The following is a 19644-nucleotide window of genomic DNA, read 5'->3' as shown; positions in this document are numbered from 1 at the left end:
TGTAAAGGAGAAGGATTTATTTTGTCTCATGATTCCAGGTCCTGGTCACTCTGTGGCTCCTGGGTCTGAGAGAGGGTGGCAAGGTATAAACACCACCACAGCAAGGATTCCCTGGTGGAACAAACTCACCTCCAGGTTTACTGGAGGAGGCTGGAGACAAACAGGAAGAGGTCAGGGACTAGGGATAAGCTTTCAGATCATGGCCCTAGCAACCCACTTCCTTCAATCTATTCTCATCTTCCACGGCTTTTACCATCCCCCAACACCCCCATTTATGAATCAATCAATGCATTAATCCACTGTGTAGGTCATTAGACCCTAGTAATTAGGTCCTCATGACCCAAATACTTGATACAAGTCTATCAGCTGTTACCACAGGAGCCTTTGGAGGACATTTTTGATTCAAGTCATAACATGATCAAAGTTCTGAATGCTGATAACTCATTTGATCTTCATAATAATTCTTTTAAAAACACCATTATGCTAATTTAGTTGTAGAAGCAGAGGGACAAGAGTCACTAATTGGCTCCCTTCCATAAGGTGTCAAGACTTGTAAACGGCTGAGCTATTGCTGCCTAGAAACATACAGTGTGCCAGTAGGAAAGCTCAGCTTCAAGGCAAGTTGTGCAGTCTTTCACATTAGCCTGCACATGAGGCCTCACTGGGCTGGTTTGACTCTGCAGCAGAGATCTTCACCACTCGGTCCATTTTTAGGGGCTTAGTTCAAGTTTAAAGGCCAAGTTATAGCTGTTGCAAGTGACCTTAGAAATCATCTAACCTGGGGTTTCCCAATCTCTGAACTATTGACATTCTGATTTGGACAACTCTCTCTTGTGGGGACTGTCCTATGCACAGTAAAGTCTTGAACAACATACCCAGCCTCTATTCACTAGATGCTAGCAGCAGCCTCCATTTGTGTAAATGGAGAAAATTTATCAAACAGCAAATAAGGAAATAGGAGGTGATGGAAAGGTACCAACCCTTCCCTGGTTGGGAACCACTGACCCAAACGACTATTTTACAGATACTGCAGTTGGGATCCAAAGAGAAAAACTAACTCGTTTAAAGTAGCAAGCGAGGGAAAAACTAGAATTTATGCTGTTGCGCAACATTCCCTGACCATGTTCATGTGACAGTATGGGACCCAGAGAGGCAGACTCAGTATCTATTTACAACCAGGCAGAAAAAACCTACTGGACAGACCTAATTGCATGAAGATGGTAAGCAGTGAGGGCTACTCAGGCAGCAAGCAGTGAAAACAAGAGAACGCTGGACGGACCACGTTTCTGCTCCAGGACACGAGCAAATTCAGGTTCATCCATTCAGACTTAAAGTATGCTCTTTTTATTAGCAGGCTCAAAAAGGGTCCGTGAATGCATTGTGTAAACCGTAAAGCTCTAATAAACATCAGGCATCATTAAGATCATCAGGAATGCGATCATTCTATTCATAGCAAAATTTCTCAGAAAAGTATATATGGGAGCCTTCATCACTGAACTTCCCAGTTTTTGGGAGGGAGAGGAGCAGGCAAAGAGACTCTCCTCTCGCCGAGTGCCCCACTGTTCCCCTAAATCTCAGACAGTCAGGGATCGATCGGGTCACCACTTCGCACAACTAACACAACTAGCCAGAGAGGCAGCCCCGTACTCAGGCCCTTCAAGCTCCTCCCCACGGCCGCCGCCCTAAAAGAGGCGGACCCTTCTCTCTCCTAGCCTCCCTGAGCATCCCGGAGATTCCCGAGCTTTTCCGATCCCTTCCCGACCTCCCGCGGGCTGCCCGCGCGGAGGCGGCGGCATTGCCGAGGGGCGTAGCCACGCCCCCTCGCCACAGCCTCCTCTCGCGCGGGCCGCCCGAGTCCCACACATCCAGGTCCCTCCCTCGCTCCGTCCTTTCTCTCTCCCCGCCTTCCCGGCGCTGCCACAGTGGCGGGATTGAGGATCCCGACCAGTGAGGTGCCTGCGGCTTCGCGCTCCTCCTCCTCCCAAATAAACAGCCCTCCCCACGCCGGGAGCCCGGGCCGCCCCCTTCCTCGCGCAGCCGGCGTGTGGTGAGGGAGCGCGGGACTGAAGGACCAAGGGACCGAGGGAGCGGCGCACACGCGTGTGAGCGAGTGAGCGAGCGACCGGCCGGCACGAAGTCGGAGCAGAAACCGGAGCCACAGCCGAAGCCTGAGTCGGAGCGGTACCGAAGCCGAAGCCGAAGCGGGACTCCGGGCCGGCGCGCACGCACGCACGCACGCGGGGGGCGGGGCCGGCGCGCGCCCGCTTGTCGCGACTGTCGGCTCCTAGGCCCAGGGGGAGGTGGCCTGTCGCGGGTCGCCCGGCTCCCGGAGGCGAAGGGGGCGCGGGCGGATGGCGGAAGGTGGCCAGCCGCAGCAGCAGCCGCCTCAGCTTGGGCCCGGTGCCACTGCCCGGGGCATGAAGCGGGAGTCGGAGCTGGAACTGCCGGTGCCCGGAGCGGGGCCAGACGGACCCGAGCCCGGCGTGAGCAAGCGGCCGCGCACCGAGGAGACGGCCGACGGCGGGATGCAGGTGACCGCGCGGGACGGGCGCCCGGTTACGGCGGGCCGCGGCGGGCTCGGGCCTTGGGGCGCCGGGTGGGCCTGGCTAGAGAGTGGACCTGGGGCCCGGTGCAGGGGCTGTGTCCATAAGGGGGCCCCGGAGGCAGCGCGAGGGAGTGGGGTTTTCCTTTTGGAGTTGGGAGATCAGGATCGGGATGCAGTCTGTTTCTTAAGCCCGTCCCCAGTTCTTCGAGAAGTTGGGGCGTCCTGGATCTGTTTGTCCAGAGGAGAACTGTTGGGCCGAGTCGAGAGCGGGGGAAACTAGTGGGAAAGCTCCCGAGAAGGGGGCGCCTTTTGGTTTACTCTGGGCACATTGGGATGGGGAGAGGGGAGCGGCATGTGGAGGACAGACTGAAAAGCCAGCCGACTAACTCCTGGAGAGAGCCTGGAGAGAGCCTGAAGGGGATGTGGCTTAGCTTGTGGGTTCAATCAGTTACACGGGAGTCCCGAGAAGTCCGCGGAGTTTGGTAGTGTGGAGGGACCGTGTTGCTCAGTCTCATTAATTTTGTGCAGCATGTTAGTAAGTCTGAAGAGGGACACCAGCAGGCATGCTTTACCCGTTGCATTCTTTATTCGTCGAACGAGTTCCTTAGTGTCCCGGGGTAGAAAAGAAAATTTATAGGGTTGTTAGGAGACTGGTTTCTGAGTTGTGGCCTCAAGGGTAAGCTGACTGATGAGGGCTTGACTTAGTTTGAGGAAGGGCATGAATCCTTTATAGGCTTTAGGATTTAGTCTCTGTTTAGAAAATATTAGCTATGAAATGGAGGGGCTCACCCAGCAGCAATGGGATGCTGTTAAATTCTTTTAGAACCATAGAATGTTAGAGATGGAAGGGGCCAGAGATACCCATCTTCTTTTCAGCCAGGAGTTCTCAGTCTAATAGACTTGGAAGAGTTATGCAGAATGGCTTATGTGCACTTTCAGTGAAGTCAGTACTTTGCATCTTTTTTGTGTGTGTGGTGGGAAAGGATGTGCTCAAGTTCCAGCATGTTTTAACAACCTCCTTTTTTATAGATAGGGAATTAGAAGTCCAGAGCAGACAGTGGCTTGACTAAAGCCACCCAGTTAGCTGGTTCTAATTCCTGTGCTCTCTCTATTACACCACTCTTGGGAATCTCTGCAGTACTCAAACACTTCCCATGCTCTGCCTGACTTCCTGTGACAGGGAAGGAGCTGTACTTAAAGCCTGGCATGTTTGCTGTGTGCCTCTTGTCTGCTTTGCAGAATCCACCCTGTTACCTCTGTTGGTTTGGTTAAAAAGGACTCCCTTGGTGTTTATTTTTGAATTCTTTTGTTTGCTGGCTTTTATTTCCCGTTGAAGAAGTCTGTCAGGCAGAGGGATTGTGAGGTCAATCTCAGAGCCTCAGAAGAATGGGGAGACAAAGTGAGGCGTGTTAGCACTGGATGATAGAGAGGCTGTGGGTGGGCATATTCACTTAGTGTGTGTACACATAGGAGTACACACAGTGTGGTCACTTTCTCTGTGTTAGTCTTAGTTAATAGTTCTCTTTGCTTTCCCATTCTTTTGCCTGGGGTCTGTTATTTGCTGACTGCTTTCACATTGGCTAAGGGTAGTGATTCTTGGGAATGGAGTAATGCGTAGGGACTTTGGGATGTTCAGAGGAAGGAGTGAATTAAGTCCTTTGGGAGAATTATTTTACTCTGTATATTTATGAATATTCTTTACTTTTCCCTTTGTACATTCTTATGATTGTATGTTTTGTTTTTGTTTTTGAGACAGGGCCTTATTTGTAGCCTAGGTTGGTCTTGAACTTATTGTGGTAGCTGAGGATGACCTTGAACTCCTGGACTCCTGACTTTCCTGCTTCTACCTTCCTAGTAGATTTCTGAGATAACAGACATGTACCAACATACCCAGCTCATTATTATAGTTCTTGCTCCATGTCATACAGGTATTAACATCATCATTGACATAGTCCTCCCTCTATTTTTAACTAGCTCTATTATCCTGGGGAAAACCCACTTTTTGGGACCTCTGTTTTCTTATTTAGAAAAGTGTTTGTATATAATGATTTCTAGGTTGCCTTCTTAAAAAATATAAGCCAAGTTCCCTTTCCTAACTGTGCATGTGATTGGGGCAGGGAGACAAATGAATGAAAAGTTAAAGAAAAAAGTGGGTGTGTAATACTTTAGTGTTTACCCAGCAGTTGTGACACTCTTAGGCACTGTTTTGTTTGTTTTGTTTTGTTTTTGAGGCAGCATCTCTCTATCTAGTCCTGGCTGTCTTGGAGCTTGCTGTGTACACCAGGCTAGCTTTGAATTTGGAGATTTTCCTGCCTTTGCCTCCTGAGTGGCGGTGTTTTGGCACTGTTTTAACGCTAGAGGATATATAAAGAAATCCTACTTTTATTGAGTAGCCCACGGAAAGGGACAAATCAGCAGTTTTTGTTAGCTTGTGAGAAAATTAAGCAGAGAAACAGACAACTTTAGAGATGGTGCAGGAAGGTCTCTCTATAGGTGACTTTTGAAATGAAGATGTGGTTCATTTGGAGGTTTTAGGGAAGAGGATTGAGGCCATTCAGTGGTTTAGGGAAGAGGAACCCAGAGGGCTGAGACACTGGGAGAGAAGCAGCTTGGTGTGCTGCACAGGAGGCCAGTGTAGGTGGGACAGAAGGAGCAGGTACAGGCCTTGTCAGGAGATAACATCAGCACTTTAGACGGGCCTGCAGGCTCTATGTAAGTACCTTATCATCATACAGGCATTTTAGTGTATGGCTTTCTCTTGGAGTATATATTTTTTCTCATATCTGAAAGACAGCTGGAGTCTTTCTGAAGTCACACTGGGTCTTTGAAGACTTACCTACAGCATAATTGGCACTATCAGACTCTGTTTTTGCCTGCTGGTATATTTATACGTACTTAAGTTTCATCTTTTATTGTCATCAGAGGCTTTATTGTGCCTACTTCCTTAAACTGTAAGCGTTTACAAGGCAGAAATTGTATTTCCTTTGTTTATTCTTCATAATACCTGAGTTTATAATAAACGTTGAATGTCTGTTAAGTTGAAGCTGAAATTTACCACTTAAAAATAACCTAGGGATTAAATTAATCATGAGATTCGTGAGTAAAGGGACCATCATAAAATTACTCAGTGCCCTAGAGTGCAAAGGATTAACTCCCCCCCTCCCCCCAGAATGCAGTAGTTGACTGAGTTAATTCTACTTACTTAATGGAACTACAGTCCTAAACTAGGTTCCAAGACTGAGTCTTGTTGGATTGGCCCACTAAACTTTTGGACATCATTATTTCCAAAGTGGCGCTCTGGGGCTCCAGAGTCTGGGCTTGTGCTATAAACCTTAGGTTCAGGAGGAACCCTGGGGAGAGAGGAAGACAGTATTCTCTAGACCAGTACACAGAAGCTCCATGAGGGGTGAAGAGGCTACTCAGCCTGGGGAAGAGTAGGGAAATAGAGAAACCTGGACTGTGGAGTTGGAGGAAAGAGAGGGGATTGGTGTGAAATTGAAGCATGGGTGAGAAATGTGGTTATTAAAAATGGGGCCCGGAGGGCTGGAAAGATGGCTAAGAGGTTAGGAGCCATCTGTTCTTCCGAAGGTCCTGAGTTCAATTCTCAGCAACCACATGGTGGCTCACAACCATCTGTAATGAGATCTGTTGCAGAATACAGTATATATAATAAATAAAAATTTTAAAAAATTCTTTCTTTTTTTTGGTTTTTCGAGACAAGGTTTCTCTGTAGCTTTGGTGCCTGTCCCGGAACTACCTCTTGTAGACCAGGCTGGCCTCGAACTCCCAGAGATCCGCCTGCCTCTGCCTCCCAAGTGCTGGGATTAAAGGCGTGCGCCACCACCGCCCGGCCTAAAAAAATTCTTAAAAAAAAATGGGGTCCGGATAGTTCCTGTCCTTACTGGAAAGCTGAGTGTGTGTCATGAGTAGAGGTCAGCCCATCCTCTCACTTGTAGCAAGGCTGATATGGAGACATGGAGGTTTTACCAAACACACCAAGGAATTCTTTGGGTCATCCTTTCTAGTCATTGCAAACAATTGAATCATCAAGAATTGTGATTTTATGTAACCTTCTAGGAATTTGGCTCTAGTATAGGGTAAGATGTTTCCTTTTTTTTTTTTTTTTTTTTTTTTTTTTGCTTTTTCAAGACAGGGTTTCTCTGTGGTTTTGGAGCCTGTCCTGGAACTAGCTCTTGTAGCCCAGGCTGGTCTCGAACTCACAGAGATCCGCCTGCCTCTGCCTCCCAAGTGCTGGGATTAAAGGCGTGCGCCACCACCGCCCGGCTTGGTAAGATGTTTCTTAATTATTACTTATAACCTTCAGCAAAAGTCTTTATGGCAGTGGAAATTTGGTATGTGATGATTTTGTGGCTTAGTAACTGCTTCTGACCATAGTTATCAATCTAGAGTAGCTGAGTGAGTCCAGCAGTGTGAACAACTGTGGTGTACAAATGTGGTGTGTGTTAATGTGTATATAAGTGCATACACGTTGGGGAGTGAACCTAGGGCCTCATGTATGGCTGGTACTTGCCCTACCACTGAGCTTCATCTGTAGTCTGTGAGAATTGTGTGCTTTTTTTTTCTTTTTCCAGTACTGGAGAGCAAACCCTTGATCAAGCATTCTACCATTGAGCTACATTCCCAGTCCTGTTTTTACTCTATATTTTGAGACAGTATCTATTACTCTGCTTGGTCTGGCCTCAGACTTTCTGTGGCCTAGGCAGGCCTGCTATCTTCTGAAGTCAGTCTCTTGAGTAGCTAGGACTACATACAGATCCTGGCCCTCAGGTGTAGCTCAACTCTTAGTGACTCTAGTAGTAGGGAGGCTCTTTCTGGTCCCGGGAGGGCTCCCCAGGTATCCTATGTGTGAATTTGGTGTCGATTGAAGTCGTGGATCTTTCTATTTGCTCGTTTCCGGGTTGATTCCTTCTAGATGGGTATCTGTTTGGACCCCCGCTTGGGTTTTTGGTTCTGAAGCTGGGCATTGTGCTACTCTCAGTAAAGTTACTCAATAATGTGCTTTTCTTACAAGTAATTTCGTGGACAGTATCTCATGTAAGTGACTTAAACCTTATTTCTCTCTGCCTTAGTTTTCTTAGGCTGCGACAACTAAAAGTCATCCACTGGTGGTTAAATAACAGACTTTTTTTTTTTTTTTTGCTTTTTCAAGACAGGGTTTCTCTGTGGTTTTGGAGCCTGTCCCGGAACTAGCTCTTGTAGACCAGGCTGGTCTCGAACTCACAGAGATCCGCCTGCCTCTGCCTCCCGAGTGCTGGGATTAAAGGCGTGCGCCACCACCGCCCGGCAATAACAGACATTTTTATCTGACAGCTGTGAAAGTCCAAGACGGTGCCAGCCAGAGGTTTGGGACCCAGTGAGGGTCTGCTTCGGGGCTTGCAAATAGTGCCTTCTGACTATCTGCCAAGGTGGTCTTTGCTCACTGAGTGCATCAAGGGTAGAGAGAGCCAGAGCTATGCAATGATACTTACCTCAGTGACCCCACCCTCATGCCCTCATCAAATCCTAATACATTCCGGAGTCTCCATCTCCAAATGCTGTCACTCTGGGAGCTAGGGCGTCTACTGAAGTTTGAGGACTCATTCAGGTGGAGAGAAGTGAGGCATGGTCAAGGGAAAAAAAAATCACTGAGTTTTTTATTTTTGTTTTGTTTTGCTTTTGAAAAATTTCCTTTCATGTATGACTTGGCAGCCCAGAATGTAAACCTGGGGATATATTTGAGTCACAGGTGGAGTTATTTTTCTGGGTAACTCAGGCTGAGGGGATCGTGTCTTAGCTTCCTCTCGTCTCCCAGCCAGCTTGTCAGTCTTTTCCCTATCTCACTGACATCTGAACATAACCTGAGTTAACTAGAGATTGAACTTTCATGTTATTGTGAAGCAGACTAGTGCGAACAAGCCTCAAGATTACAGGATGAGGGGAAAGCAGGGCAGAATCCTTACTGTAAACATGCATGGTGACGCGCCAGTGATGTCTCTCAGGCCTTTAGTAGCTGTTGGGCTTTAATTGCAGAAACAATTGTTTAGTGAGCGGATTTGTTTGAATTTTTGTTATATGTTTGTGAACACAACATCATAAACATCTTTATTCTGGTGCACACTTAATCTTCAAGTAGAGACAAGAGGGAGAGAACTGTAGAGATGGTGGGAATGAGATGGCAGCCCCTGGAGCATGAGCCGGGCAGATGGAGCGAGGCATGGCGAGTGCTTGCCGTGTTTAGGTGGCCCCTAGCAGTATTGAGTTTCTTATTCTTTTCCCCTGCCGCCCCAGTCGGAGCAGGCAGCTTACATGGCTAAGGTTTCATTATCTAATCCATCACAGATCAGCTTGAATAAGCCCATTGGCCGATGCTGATCCAGTTAGGGTAGTGCAAAGCTGCTTGAGCCAGGATTGGGACAAAGCGGATCAGAACTGCCATGTGAATCCTGGACATATTTCTATAATTTGGATTGGCAAAATGGTTTGGGAAATCAACTGAGAGAGCAAGGGAGCAGCAGGGTGTTTCTTCCCCACCCCCTACATATTATCTTAGGGACCTTGAGGGCAGAGTGTGTGGAGGGTACATTTCTCTGGAGTATGGCTAAGTTGCTTTGATTGTTTTTTTTTTTGTTGTTTTTGTTTTGTTTTGTTTTTTTGAGACAGGGTTTCTCTGTGGTTTTGGAGCCTGTCCTGGAACTAGCTCTTGTAGACCAGGCTGGTCTCGAACTCACAGAGATCCGCCTGCCTCTGCCTCCCAAGTGCTGGGATTAAAGGCGTGCGCCACCACCGCCCGGCTGATTATTTGAACCTGAACGTTAAAAAAATAATTTTTTAAGATTTGTTTATTTTGGGGCTGGAGAGATGGCTCAGTGGTTAAGAGCATAGCCTGCTCTTCCAAAGGTCCTGAGTTCAATTCCCAGCAACCACATGGTGGCTCACAACCATCTGCAATAAGGTCTGGTGCCCTCTTCTGGCTTTCGGCATACACACAGATAGACTGTTGTATACATAATAAATAATAAATAAATATTTAAAAAAAAAAAAGATTTGTTTATTTTACATTATGTATATGAATGTTTGTTTGCCTGTGCGCATGTATGTGTACCACATGTGCCTGTTGTGTCTCCTGGAACTCGGACCACAATATGGGTGCTGGGAATGGAACCCAGGTCCTCTACAGGAGTAGCAAGTGCTCTTACCCTGTGAGTCATCTCTTTAGTTCCTAAGCCTGAACGTTTTTGATTATTAATGTTTGGGAGTCATCCTTTTAGCACCATTTGGGGATTACATTTGTTATCATCTAATTGTGCCTGTTTTTTTTTGGGTGATCCCTTATCTGAGACTTTAAAGGGTTCCCTCCTCCTTTAAAGGGGGAGAGCCTGTTATTACCAAGCTGGCTGTATAAACATTTGTTATCTATATATTTTACTGGTGGTGTGGTAAACACCCCTGGAGTCTCCCCTGTTTGGATTTGAGTCCTGGCTTCTCCACTTACCAACCCTTGGCAAGGTCCTGAGTGCTTTCACGCATATCTGTGACTTGGGAGAATTAATGCTTATGAGCTGCTACAGTGAGTAACTGAGATTATTTAAAGTGCCTATCAGTGCTAAACGTTGATTCCCAGCTCTCTTATATCCTGCTGTACAGCACTCAGTAAGTTCCTGCTTACTGCTTGATCAGCATAGAGTGGTTAATGTGCTTCTGATTGATTAAGTGCCAGAGTTGGGGACTTAGAGATGAGCTGTGTGTTAAACTGGGAAACCTCATTGCTCTATATTCAGGGGGAGGAAGAGAATGAACCTGGTATTAAGGTCTGTGTGTGTGTGTTGGGGGGAGCTTCATTCTTTGTAAGAAGTGAAGGCTACTGAAATATCTTGGTTCTTGCTGGGGCTGAGGGTAATGTAGCTAGTCTGTAGAATCCAGGGAGCCTTCCTGGGAGGTGGGTGACAGATTGACTGTCGTTCTTCCAGAGGACCTGGGATACAGGATTAGTGAAAACATGTTTCAAATCTTTAAAGTTTGTTGAATAACTATGTTGCATTAAGTAGATTGATTTCTGTCTTGTTTTGTTGTGGCTTGGATTTGTGGAATTGAACAGGGGTACCTCTTTTCTCAGTTCTTCAAACCAGCTTCAGACTGTTGATTGGAGTGATTCCCCAAAAGCAGATCTACTGTTAACTCTGCTCAAAATATTGTTGGAACTGTGCTTTCCCCAGAATCATGTCCATTCTCCTGTTTAGCCTACCAGCCCCTTCTTTTTCTGCACTCAATCTCCATGTCCATATATAGAGACTTGTAGTTTCTGAGAATACCAAGGCTTCCACTTTGTTTCTGTTCCTTTTTCAGGAAACCCCTGCCTCTTTTCTCTACCTTTGCCTCTGCCTCCTTACCCCTTATTTGTAAGGCCCAGTATTTAAGACTTCCCAGAGTGTTGATTGTTCCTGGATGTCTCCTGACTACTTCTATCTACCATGTTTATGGTTTTGTTAGTTGTTTTTTTCTATTTTCTTTTGGTATGCATATGTGTGTGCTTTGTATGCACATGTGTATGTGTGTTTGCATGTGTGTGTATGGTGCACATGTGGGTTTGGAAACCTGAAACTGATGTCTGTTGTCTCCCATGATCACTGTCCCTCTTATATACTTACATCTTGTATAGGTAGGTCTTCTGCTGAACCTTGAACTTGCCTTTTCTGCTAGCCTAGCTAATGAGCTTGTTGGGGTCCAGTTCCCCATTTCTGCCTCCCTTTCACTCAGATCATAGGCTGGCTTCCACTCCCACTGACATTTATTTGGGTTCTAGAGATCTGAACTCCAGTCCTCACACTTGTGTGGCAAGCACTTTACCTCCTTCCCCCCAGCCATCTCCTCAGCCCCTGTTATAGGACTTTCTAGATTTAACATTTGGTCAAATGTCCACACCTCCTCTCCTGCCTAGCCTGTGAAATTCTTAGGGGTCCATAAGACTGTACCTGTACCTGCCCCAAGTGGCCAAGGAACCCTGTTCTTGTAGAAGTGAAGATTTTTCTTCTGCTTCTCAGTTGTGGATAACAGATGGCTTTAATAGTTTCCCCAGATTTTCGCTGAGGGTCTGGCCCTTAGTGTCTGCCTTGCAGCTCCTGTGAAAAGCTGGGTGTTGCACGCTCTGTGTGTTACTGGATCTCTCCATTGGTATCAGGGTTAAAGGTGAGAAAAGACTTTCTCAGAACAGAAGCTGGGGTGGAGTTGAACAGCCAAATGTGTCAGGTGGGCATGGCAACCTGATATTTGGTTTCCTGTGCTCAGATGTTAATTGAATGCACATGTGTATGTGTAAAACCTCCTTTGTAATAGTGTGTCAAGGAAAACAGGAGCCACACCAGTGAGAAGGGCATTTAGAAGTAACATGTCAGTGGAGCAGCCTGTTGACTTGTCTTTTACCATGCTGCCCAGAGAGTGTGGAGGGCTGTGGTTGAGGTGTATGGCTACAGTTGCCACAAGATTACCTGATCACTTTCATTAGATACTGTAAGGGGTCCAGGAAGATTAGTAAGTGGAAACATTTTATATACCCCCTCCCCCTTTTTTTTGGGCTAGTGTAGCAGCTCTGGTTGTCCTAGAATTCTCTTTGAAGTTTGGCACATTTCTTTAAATCTCAGCTTTGGAAGTAGATTCATAGAAGAATTTTACACACATTTTCTTTTGGCCCTTGTTCTCAGTTTTCACTTGGAGCTACTTGTTCCTTTATAACTCCGGCTTACTTTTCAGCTTCCAGACTTCCCTGGTTAGTATAGTAGAGGCTTCTTGAGGGCTAGTGGTCATGCTACATGTTACCTGGCTTTTTAGATTCTGAGTGGATGCAGCAGGTTCTAAGAGGAAGAGGGAGAACGGCTACAGCACCCCTTCCTTTTGTCTTGCACTGTGTGGCATCTAGAAATTTTATGATTTCATGAGTATTCATGGTAAACACCATCACAAAGTTGGTAATATTCTTGTATTATCAAAGATAGTGGTTGACTGACAGTATTAAGAACCTGCTTTTCCAAGGGAGGAAGCTGAGTTTTTAAGATGGGTGTGTTAAACCATACACATAGGTTCCTTCCTTTTTAAAGGACCCAAGTCCCCAATAACATTCTTGTATATGAGGTCTTTCCCATATAGAGGCTGTTTCCTTGTTTTCTTTTTTTGTTGAGAAAAAGCACTTTTGCTTTGGGTATTAGGCTTTATTCCAGGCATATATATATTTATATTTATATATAAAATATATTTATATATATAATATATATTTATATTTATATATATAATATATATTCCAGGCATATATATATTTATATTTATATATATATAAAATATATATATATTTTTTGTTTATTTGTTTGTTTTTGATATGGGGTATCTCTCTAGCCCTGGCTGTCCTGGAACTCACTGTGTAGACCAGACTGTCCTTAAACTTACAGAGATCTGCCTGCCTCTGCCTCCCAGGTTCTAGGACTAAAGGTGTGCACCACCATTCTTGCCATTTATCACATTTAAAGGGGACATTCTGTTTATTTTTCTTTCAGGCTGCCTTGATTTTTTTTTCCTGATCCTGTTTGGAAGTACCACAAGCAAAGCATGATTATTTGAGAGATGGGTTGGTGGCTGTGGGACTTTTCTTGCTCTGGAGATGGGTGTGGGTGTGAGCAGAATAGAGGCAGAATTGTCACTACAATAGCTAAAGGAATTACAGTCAGGGTTGTGGGGTCCCAGTGTGGCCTCCAACTACAGCTTGAGTTGAAACACTTAAGGAACAGAGAGGCTCATTGGAAGTTCTTCCAACTGCTTTATTTTGAGAACTTTTCCCCTGCATATTGGCAGCTGTTTGGAGGAGGGGACTTTAATTGCTGACAGAATGTTTTCCAGAGCAGACCTATATGGATCTCATTTAGGGATCAGTTTCTGGTACTTTAGTTCAGCTTCCCAGGAAGTTGGTGGGTTTTGTGATTGGTCTGCTTCATTTGCCTTGGATGCGGTGACCAGCAGAAAAGCTGCTGCCTCCAGGCATGGAGCTAGTTATGGAAATTACCTTCTCTGTGATTTAGACTCATGCCTGGACCCTAAGTTTATTTCTCTTATCTTTGTTTTTAATTGTTTAATTGCAATCAATATGCCTCACAGAAATTCTTTTTTTTTCTTTTTTCTTTTTTTTTTTGGTCTTTTTGAGACAGGGTTTCTCTGTGGTTTTGGAGCACAGAAATTCTTGAAAGTGTTAGAAATAATCCTGGTGGAGGGCAGGGTTTGTAGATCTTTGCTCAGCTTCTTCCTTCCTTCAACTTTCCCCCTTCTGCGTAAAAGCAACTGCAAATGAGGTCCCTTATCCCCTAATCAGACTGTACCTTACCTGCTGTAACTTGGTTTCTGTAGGATGGGGTGGTAGGATTGTGTGACTTGAAAGCATAGTCTGGCAAAATTTAAAGTTTTGAGGTAGTTATCAACATCACACTGCTTAACTTACTGGCTCCCAGAAACTAACAGGAACACTGTCACTACCAGTGGTGTGCAGAGTGGGCTTTATGGCTTTGTTGGAACTTCAGGAAATCTCTACAGTGACTGCCTGGGAGCTTTGGCAGAGCTTGCCGGAAGTTAGTTATGCTTCTTTTGAAAGTACTACCAGGTTGTGTGCTGTACATCTTCCCAGGAGAGAGGCAGAGAAGCAAATGGTTTACCAGAGTGGAGCAGAATGCTAGGCAGGGTTTCACATACCCTGTTTGCTGTACAGCCTTTGCTGTGTGCTTTATATGGTGCATTGGAACTTGAAGCCATAGGCTGATTCATTCCTCCCAATAAAATCAATTTAATATGAGTGAAGACTGAGGTAGGTAGTCTGTTCTTGTTCAGGTCTGCATCTGGCTTAGACAGTCCTTTATTGGGTGCTGGTGGGGGAGCAAGATCTTTTGCATCCCAGGCTGGCCCTGAACCAGGTAGGTAGCTTGAATTTTGGTTCTTTCTGCCTCCACTTTGTGAGGGCTGGGATTATAAGCATGTATCCCCATGCTCAGTTTAGGCAATGTTGGGTATTGAACCCAGGACTTTATGCTTGGTAGGCAAGCACTGTACCAAATGAGCTACATCCTAACATTTTTATTACCTCTGACTCATATTACTCATTGCTCATTGTAGATATCTTTTGGCTCCTTTCTGTGCATAGGTCTGTAGCTGCTTCCTAACATGTTAAGTAGGTCATTTTGCTCTGACAATTTGGCCTTGACCGGTAGTGGTGGCTCACGCCTTTAGTTCCGGCACAAGCACTTGGGAGGCAGAGGCAGGCGGATCTCAGTGAGTTTGAGTCCAGCCTGGTCTACAAAGCGAGTTCCAAGACAGCCAGGACTGTAACAGAGAAACCCTGTCTTGAGAAACTAACAAAGCAAAACAAAACAATTTGGCTTTGAGTTGTTTGTTTACAGTATTAGTGATCAGTTGTTTGTTTACAGTATTAGTGATCAGTTGTTTGTTTTACAGTATTAGTGATCAGTTGGTTTCTTTGGCACAACCTGCCTTCAGACTCCTGTTGCTGTGTGGGATGATGGTCACTCAGAAAGGTGCTTTTCAGGGACCATTAATGATTTTTGTCAACTGGCTAAAAATGCTGTGATGATAGATGACCCTGTGTGTGTCTGTGTGTTTGTGTCTCGTGTTTACTTACGTCACACTAGGCTTTGCCTTTTAGCCATGGAAAGCCTATTTTAAGCATTCCTTGATATCCTTGGGTTTAGATGTAGGCTCATTTACTTTATTTGGATTTTAACTTTAGTGTTCGTTTAGACAGTTAGTAAAAACTTAACTTGATTTAACAGTATCTTTCCAGAGCTTGATCAAACCTAAACAATTCATCTAGTTTAACATGTTTTAAGCAAAGCAAATTGTTTAATTTAGAGTATCCAAAATTGTATTCTGTTGATCTTTGAGAAACATAATAAATATCATTTTTTAAAAAGGCAGATCACTTTGGGAATTAGAGTTAAAAAGATAGAACTGCCCTGCCAGACTGTACATTTCAAAGCAGATTGATTTTTTTTTTTTTTTTTTGGAGATAGGTTTCTGGCTGTCTTGGAGATTGCTCTGAAGACCAGGCTGGCCTTGAGCTCACAGAGATCCTTTTGCCTCTGCCTCCTGAGTGCTGGGATTTAAAGAAGTGCATCACCACTGCCCCGTGGTGGATGTGAAGTCTTATACAGGGTTTCCAAACTGGCTTAACCAAGTCTGGATTTGTGCCCAGGGTTTCTACTTCTAAGTTAATTCCTGATTCCTGATTTTATAAACAGAACATGAAATGAAATGCCTCCCTCTCCTGGTGAGTCCCATCTGCCCCAGATGTGAGCACACTGTAGTCAACATTTGTTCTTGGAATCCTACATTTTTCTTTTTCTTTTTTTATTGAGCTATATATTTTTGTCCACTCCCCTCCCTTCCTCTCCCCTCCACTTCTACATTCCTCCATGGTCCGGTCCCCATGTTTCCAATTTGCTCAGGAGATCTTGGCTTTTTCTACTTCCCATGTATAATAGATCCATGTATGCCTATCTTAGGGTCCTCTTTGTTGTCTAGGTTCTCTGGAATTGTGAATTGTAGGATTTTTTTTTTCTCTTTATGTCTAAAAGCCACTTATGAGTGAGTACATATTATATTTGTCTTTCTGGGTCTGGGTTACCTCACTCAATATGATGTTTTCTAGATCCATCCATTTGCCCGCAGATTTCAAGATGTCATTTTTTTCTGCTGTGTAGTAGATCCTATATTTTTCATTTGCTCTACTAGAGTGTAAATGCTTTTACTATGACAGTGGGAGTGTTCGGTCACGGTTTCAGGTGTGGGATGCTCACAGATGCTCTTCTCAGTCCCCGATTACAGGACTAGAACGGGCCTTACACAGTCCTTAGCTGGTGACTGAGCTTCTCCCCTGTGCCACGTATGCAGTTTCCAGTGCCAGGGAATAGTCATAACTTACCAAATGTTTATTGAAAACAGATCAAACTGTGTGTATCTCTAGACATCTCTCAATGCTCACATCCCTAATCTGAAGCATGTATGCTTCCTAAAGTTGCATATAATGGTTATGAAACTTGGTGTGTTTGTAAAAGGCTTCCCCACAGGCCTTAGCCAGTCCCTATAGCAGTCCTAAAAGGTAAGACTAGGGAGAGACAAACTGAGACTCCTCTCCCAATCTAGAGGCTCTTTATCAAGGCCTTTTAAGTTTTGTTCTTCCATAGGAATTACTGGCATGACAGATTAAAAATGGAGCAATAGGTACTTCTTTGTCCTTGAATGCCACATGATTTAATATTGAAAGCATTTCTCCCTCCTTCAGGTTCCCAAGTGCTGTGATCAAGGGTGTGTCCACCAAGCCTGTCTCAAAAACATTTCCAGTGATGTTGTTTTAGTGTAGAACTTGAAGGCAGCACTGAAACCCAGTTTTTTTCCTATGTTATTTGGATATAGCTAGGGTCTTACCAAGTCTTATGTCAGGGCTTTGTGTGTTTATCTTGGTTTCCTGTGGTTTAGATTTGTGGGAAGCTACATGAGATCACTGGTTGTGGTGTGTTTGATGGGCTGGGTTTTGTTGTTTTGTCTCAGAATTATCTCATTTCTAATTTTATTGTTGATTGAATGATGAACTAACAGCACATCAGTTAGTAGATTGATCATAGAAGGCAAGATAAAATCATTAAGACCAAAGGTTTGGAAGGTAGCTTTACCCAGCCCTTGGCTTAGTTAGGGGGAATAGTTCATGTACTTAATAATTTATTTTTGGGACAAGGTTTCATTTTGTAGCCCTGGCTGACCTGGAATTCATTATATTGACCAGGTTGACCTCAAATTCAAGAGATCTGCCTGCCTCTGCCCACTGAGTGATGAGACTGAAGGTGAATGCCGCCATCCTGATAAACCTACAGTATATCCACACGGTTACTATTCAGAATACACAGAGATTAAGGAGTAGAAAGTCTGCCTTCTGCCAGCTTTCTGTTCTCTACTGGAGTAACTGTTGCGGTGGTGATTGTGACTTCTCCACAACAGAGACAGTTCCTATACATTTCCTGACCTCTGACAACGCTAACATAGGACTAATCCTCAACTCTGTTTGATTGCTTCTTTTCTCTATTTGGGCATACTCTTCTGCCAGTTTGACTACCCTTCCCCCCATCTATTTGTTAGCTTTCTAGAATTGAGATTGTTTTGTTTTGGTCTTTTCAGATAACCATGTGTGTCTAGTGTGAATGAGTGATTAGTCCTGGACTTTATTTGGTTCCATGTTTTTTTTTTTTTTTTTCTGGAAGCAGAAGCACAAGGCCAGAGACCTAAATTGCACCTTTATCCTTGACTGTTGATACCCAGAGAGTTGTTGGAGTAAAAGAAAGTAGCATCAGCTTTCTCCCTTCCCAGCCAGCTGTTTCAGGTTGTCTGTCTCTGTACTAGTAGAGCAAGCTGTGTGTTAGCCCATTTGTCATTGAGCTGGTTCCTCATGGTCCTCAGGATCTGCCTTGAGTCACTGCACTTGCAGTCTCACTGCAGTGGTTTTATTTCATATGACATCTCTTGTAGATCAGACATCTCTCAGATACCCAGGCTTATTTTGATTGAATGTCACTGCCATGTAGTGAAATTCGGTGTTGAGCTGTGGGAAAAGGTTTAATTGGTAGTAGATGTTCGCATCTCAGCAACCATAATTGCCATTCGCTACATGTAACACCTGTTTTTGGAAGGCCCCAGGTTGATGTTCTTTCTTAGAGTGTGGGTTCCGTGTAACTAAGGCCTGAGGGAAAGTAAAGAGGTACTGCTAGGGGCTGGAGAGATGCTCAGAGGTTAAGGGTATTGGCTGCTCTCCCAGAGATCCTGAATTCAATAACCAGCAACCACATGGTGGCTCACAACCATCTAGAATGAGATCTAGTTCCCTCTTCTGGTGTGCAGGCATACGTGCAAGCAGAGCACTCTATACATAATCAATCAATCTTTTTTTTTTTTTTTTTTTAAAGGTACTGCTAGGCAGATCTCTGTGAGTTCGAGGCCAGCCTGGTTTACAAGAGCTAGGCTCTAAAACTACAGCGAAGCCCTATTTCGAAAAACAAACAAATAAAGGTGCTGCTCAACATACAGGAAATACTTTGCTTCCTGGATGGTAGAGGATTAGATTTCAAACTTTGGCTTGATTCTAGCTTGGCTACTTTACAGATCAATTCATTTAAAGATGGGAAAGAACTGTTGTACTTCATTTTGAGACAAGTTTCCTCTGTGTAGTCTTGGAACTCACTATTATGTAGACTAGACTGGTCTTAACTCACAGATTGGACTGCTTCTGCCTCTTGAAGGCTGGGATTAAAGGCAAATGCTGCTATGCCTGACTTGAACTGTTTTTGAGTTGGCTTCTATAGGAGGCCTTGTTCCCATGAGTAAGAATATATAGAGGACCAACATCCCAGTAGCCTGGAAAAGGAGAATGAGGCCAGTGGAGGTGTGCCTTCCTCTCCAGATGGATGTCAGCCTCTCCTCAGTCCAGGCTCACCACATAGTCATTGTGACCTCTAAGACTCCTCAATGGGTGAATCAGGTTTGCTCTGTCTTACTGGCCTGAGTCTTTTGCCTCAACAGTGAATGGAAGCAGACAGGGCACCAGATGCTCTGTTGTTTCGCCTATTGCTCTTTCCTTCACACCCAGTGTAAGGTTTCCAGGCATTTGTGCAACCTGATAGCGAAAAGCGCCTGCTGTAGCAGTCTAGAGATGGGTTGGCAGGAAGATCAGGTTACTCTGTGATCTTGATAAGAGCCATCGATCTAGGTTGGTGGCTGCTGGAGGTGGGGGCTAAGCTGCCAGTGCTGTCGCCAGTGGGAAAGGTGATGTGGGCTTCTTCACAATCTGTAGAATGTCCCCCAGTTAGCCTAACAGGCCTAGCTAGTATCTCTAGGGAAACAACACTCATTTGATATGTCGTCTGTCTTACTTACCTTCTGGAGAATGTGGCTTAGGAAATGATGGCATAACATAGCCTAACTATAGGAACTGTGAGGTGCAGACCGAAGGGATAGGGGTATTATTTTTAAAATCTTTACTTCTTAACCTAAAACCAGAATTTATTTGAATCATGAAG

At 44.7% G+C, this 19644-nt stretch overlaps 1 protein-coding gene across 22 annotated transcripts in view; it reads left to right on the top strand.

Moving 5' to 3' along the window:
- The first annotated feature begins 1907 nt into the window (after nucleotides 1–1907).
- Nucleotides 1908–19644, top strand: part of Rbfox2 (RNA binding fox-1 homolog 2) — a 253680-nt gene continuing 235943 nt past the window's right edge. For 4 of the 22 annotated variants that reach the window (XM_057791469.1, XM_057791464.1, XM_057791484.1 and 1 more), the window contains exon 1: nucleotides 1916–2531. In XM_057791469.1, the coding sequence (XP_057647452.1) occupies nucleotides 2352–2531 (180 nt within the window). In that variant the 5' untranslated portion in view covers nucleotides 1916–2351. Of the gene's footprint in view, nucleotides 2532–19644 lie in introns of all 22 variants that reach the window. The other 18 variants (XM_057791479.1, XM_057791466.1, XM_057791470.1 and 15 more) reach the window with 10 other exon arrangements.

The sequence above is a fragment of the Chionomys nivalis genome, chromosome 17 (assembly GCF_950005125.1).
Source record: "Chionomys nivalis chromosome 17, mChiNiv1.1, whole genome shotgun sequence".
Lineage (NCBI taxonomy): Eukaryota > Metazoa > Chordata > Mammalia > Rodentia > Cricetidae > Chionomys > Chionomys nivalis.
Note: the sequence above shows the minus strand (reverse complement) of the source record. Positions and strands in the feature narration are given on the sequence as shown.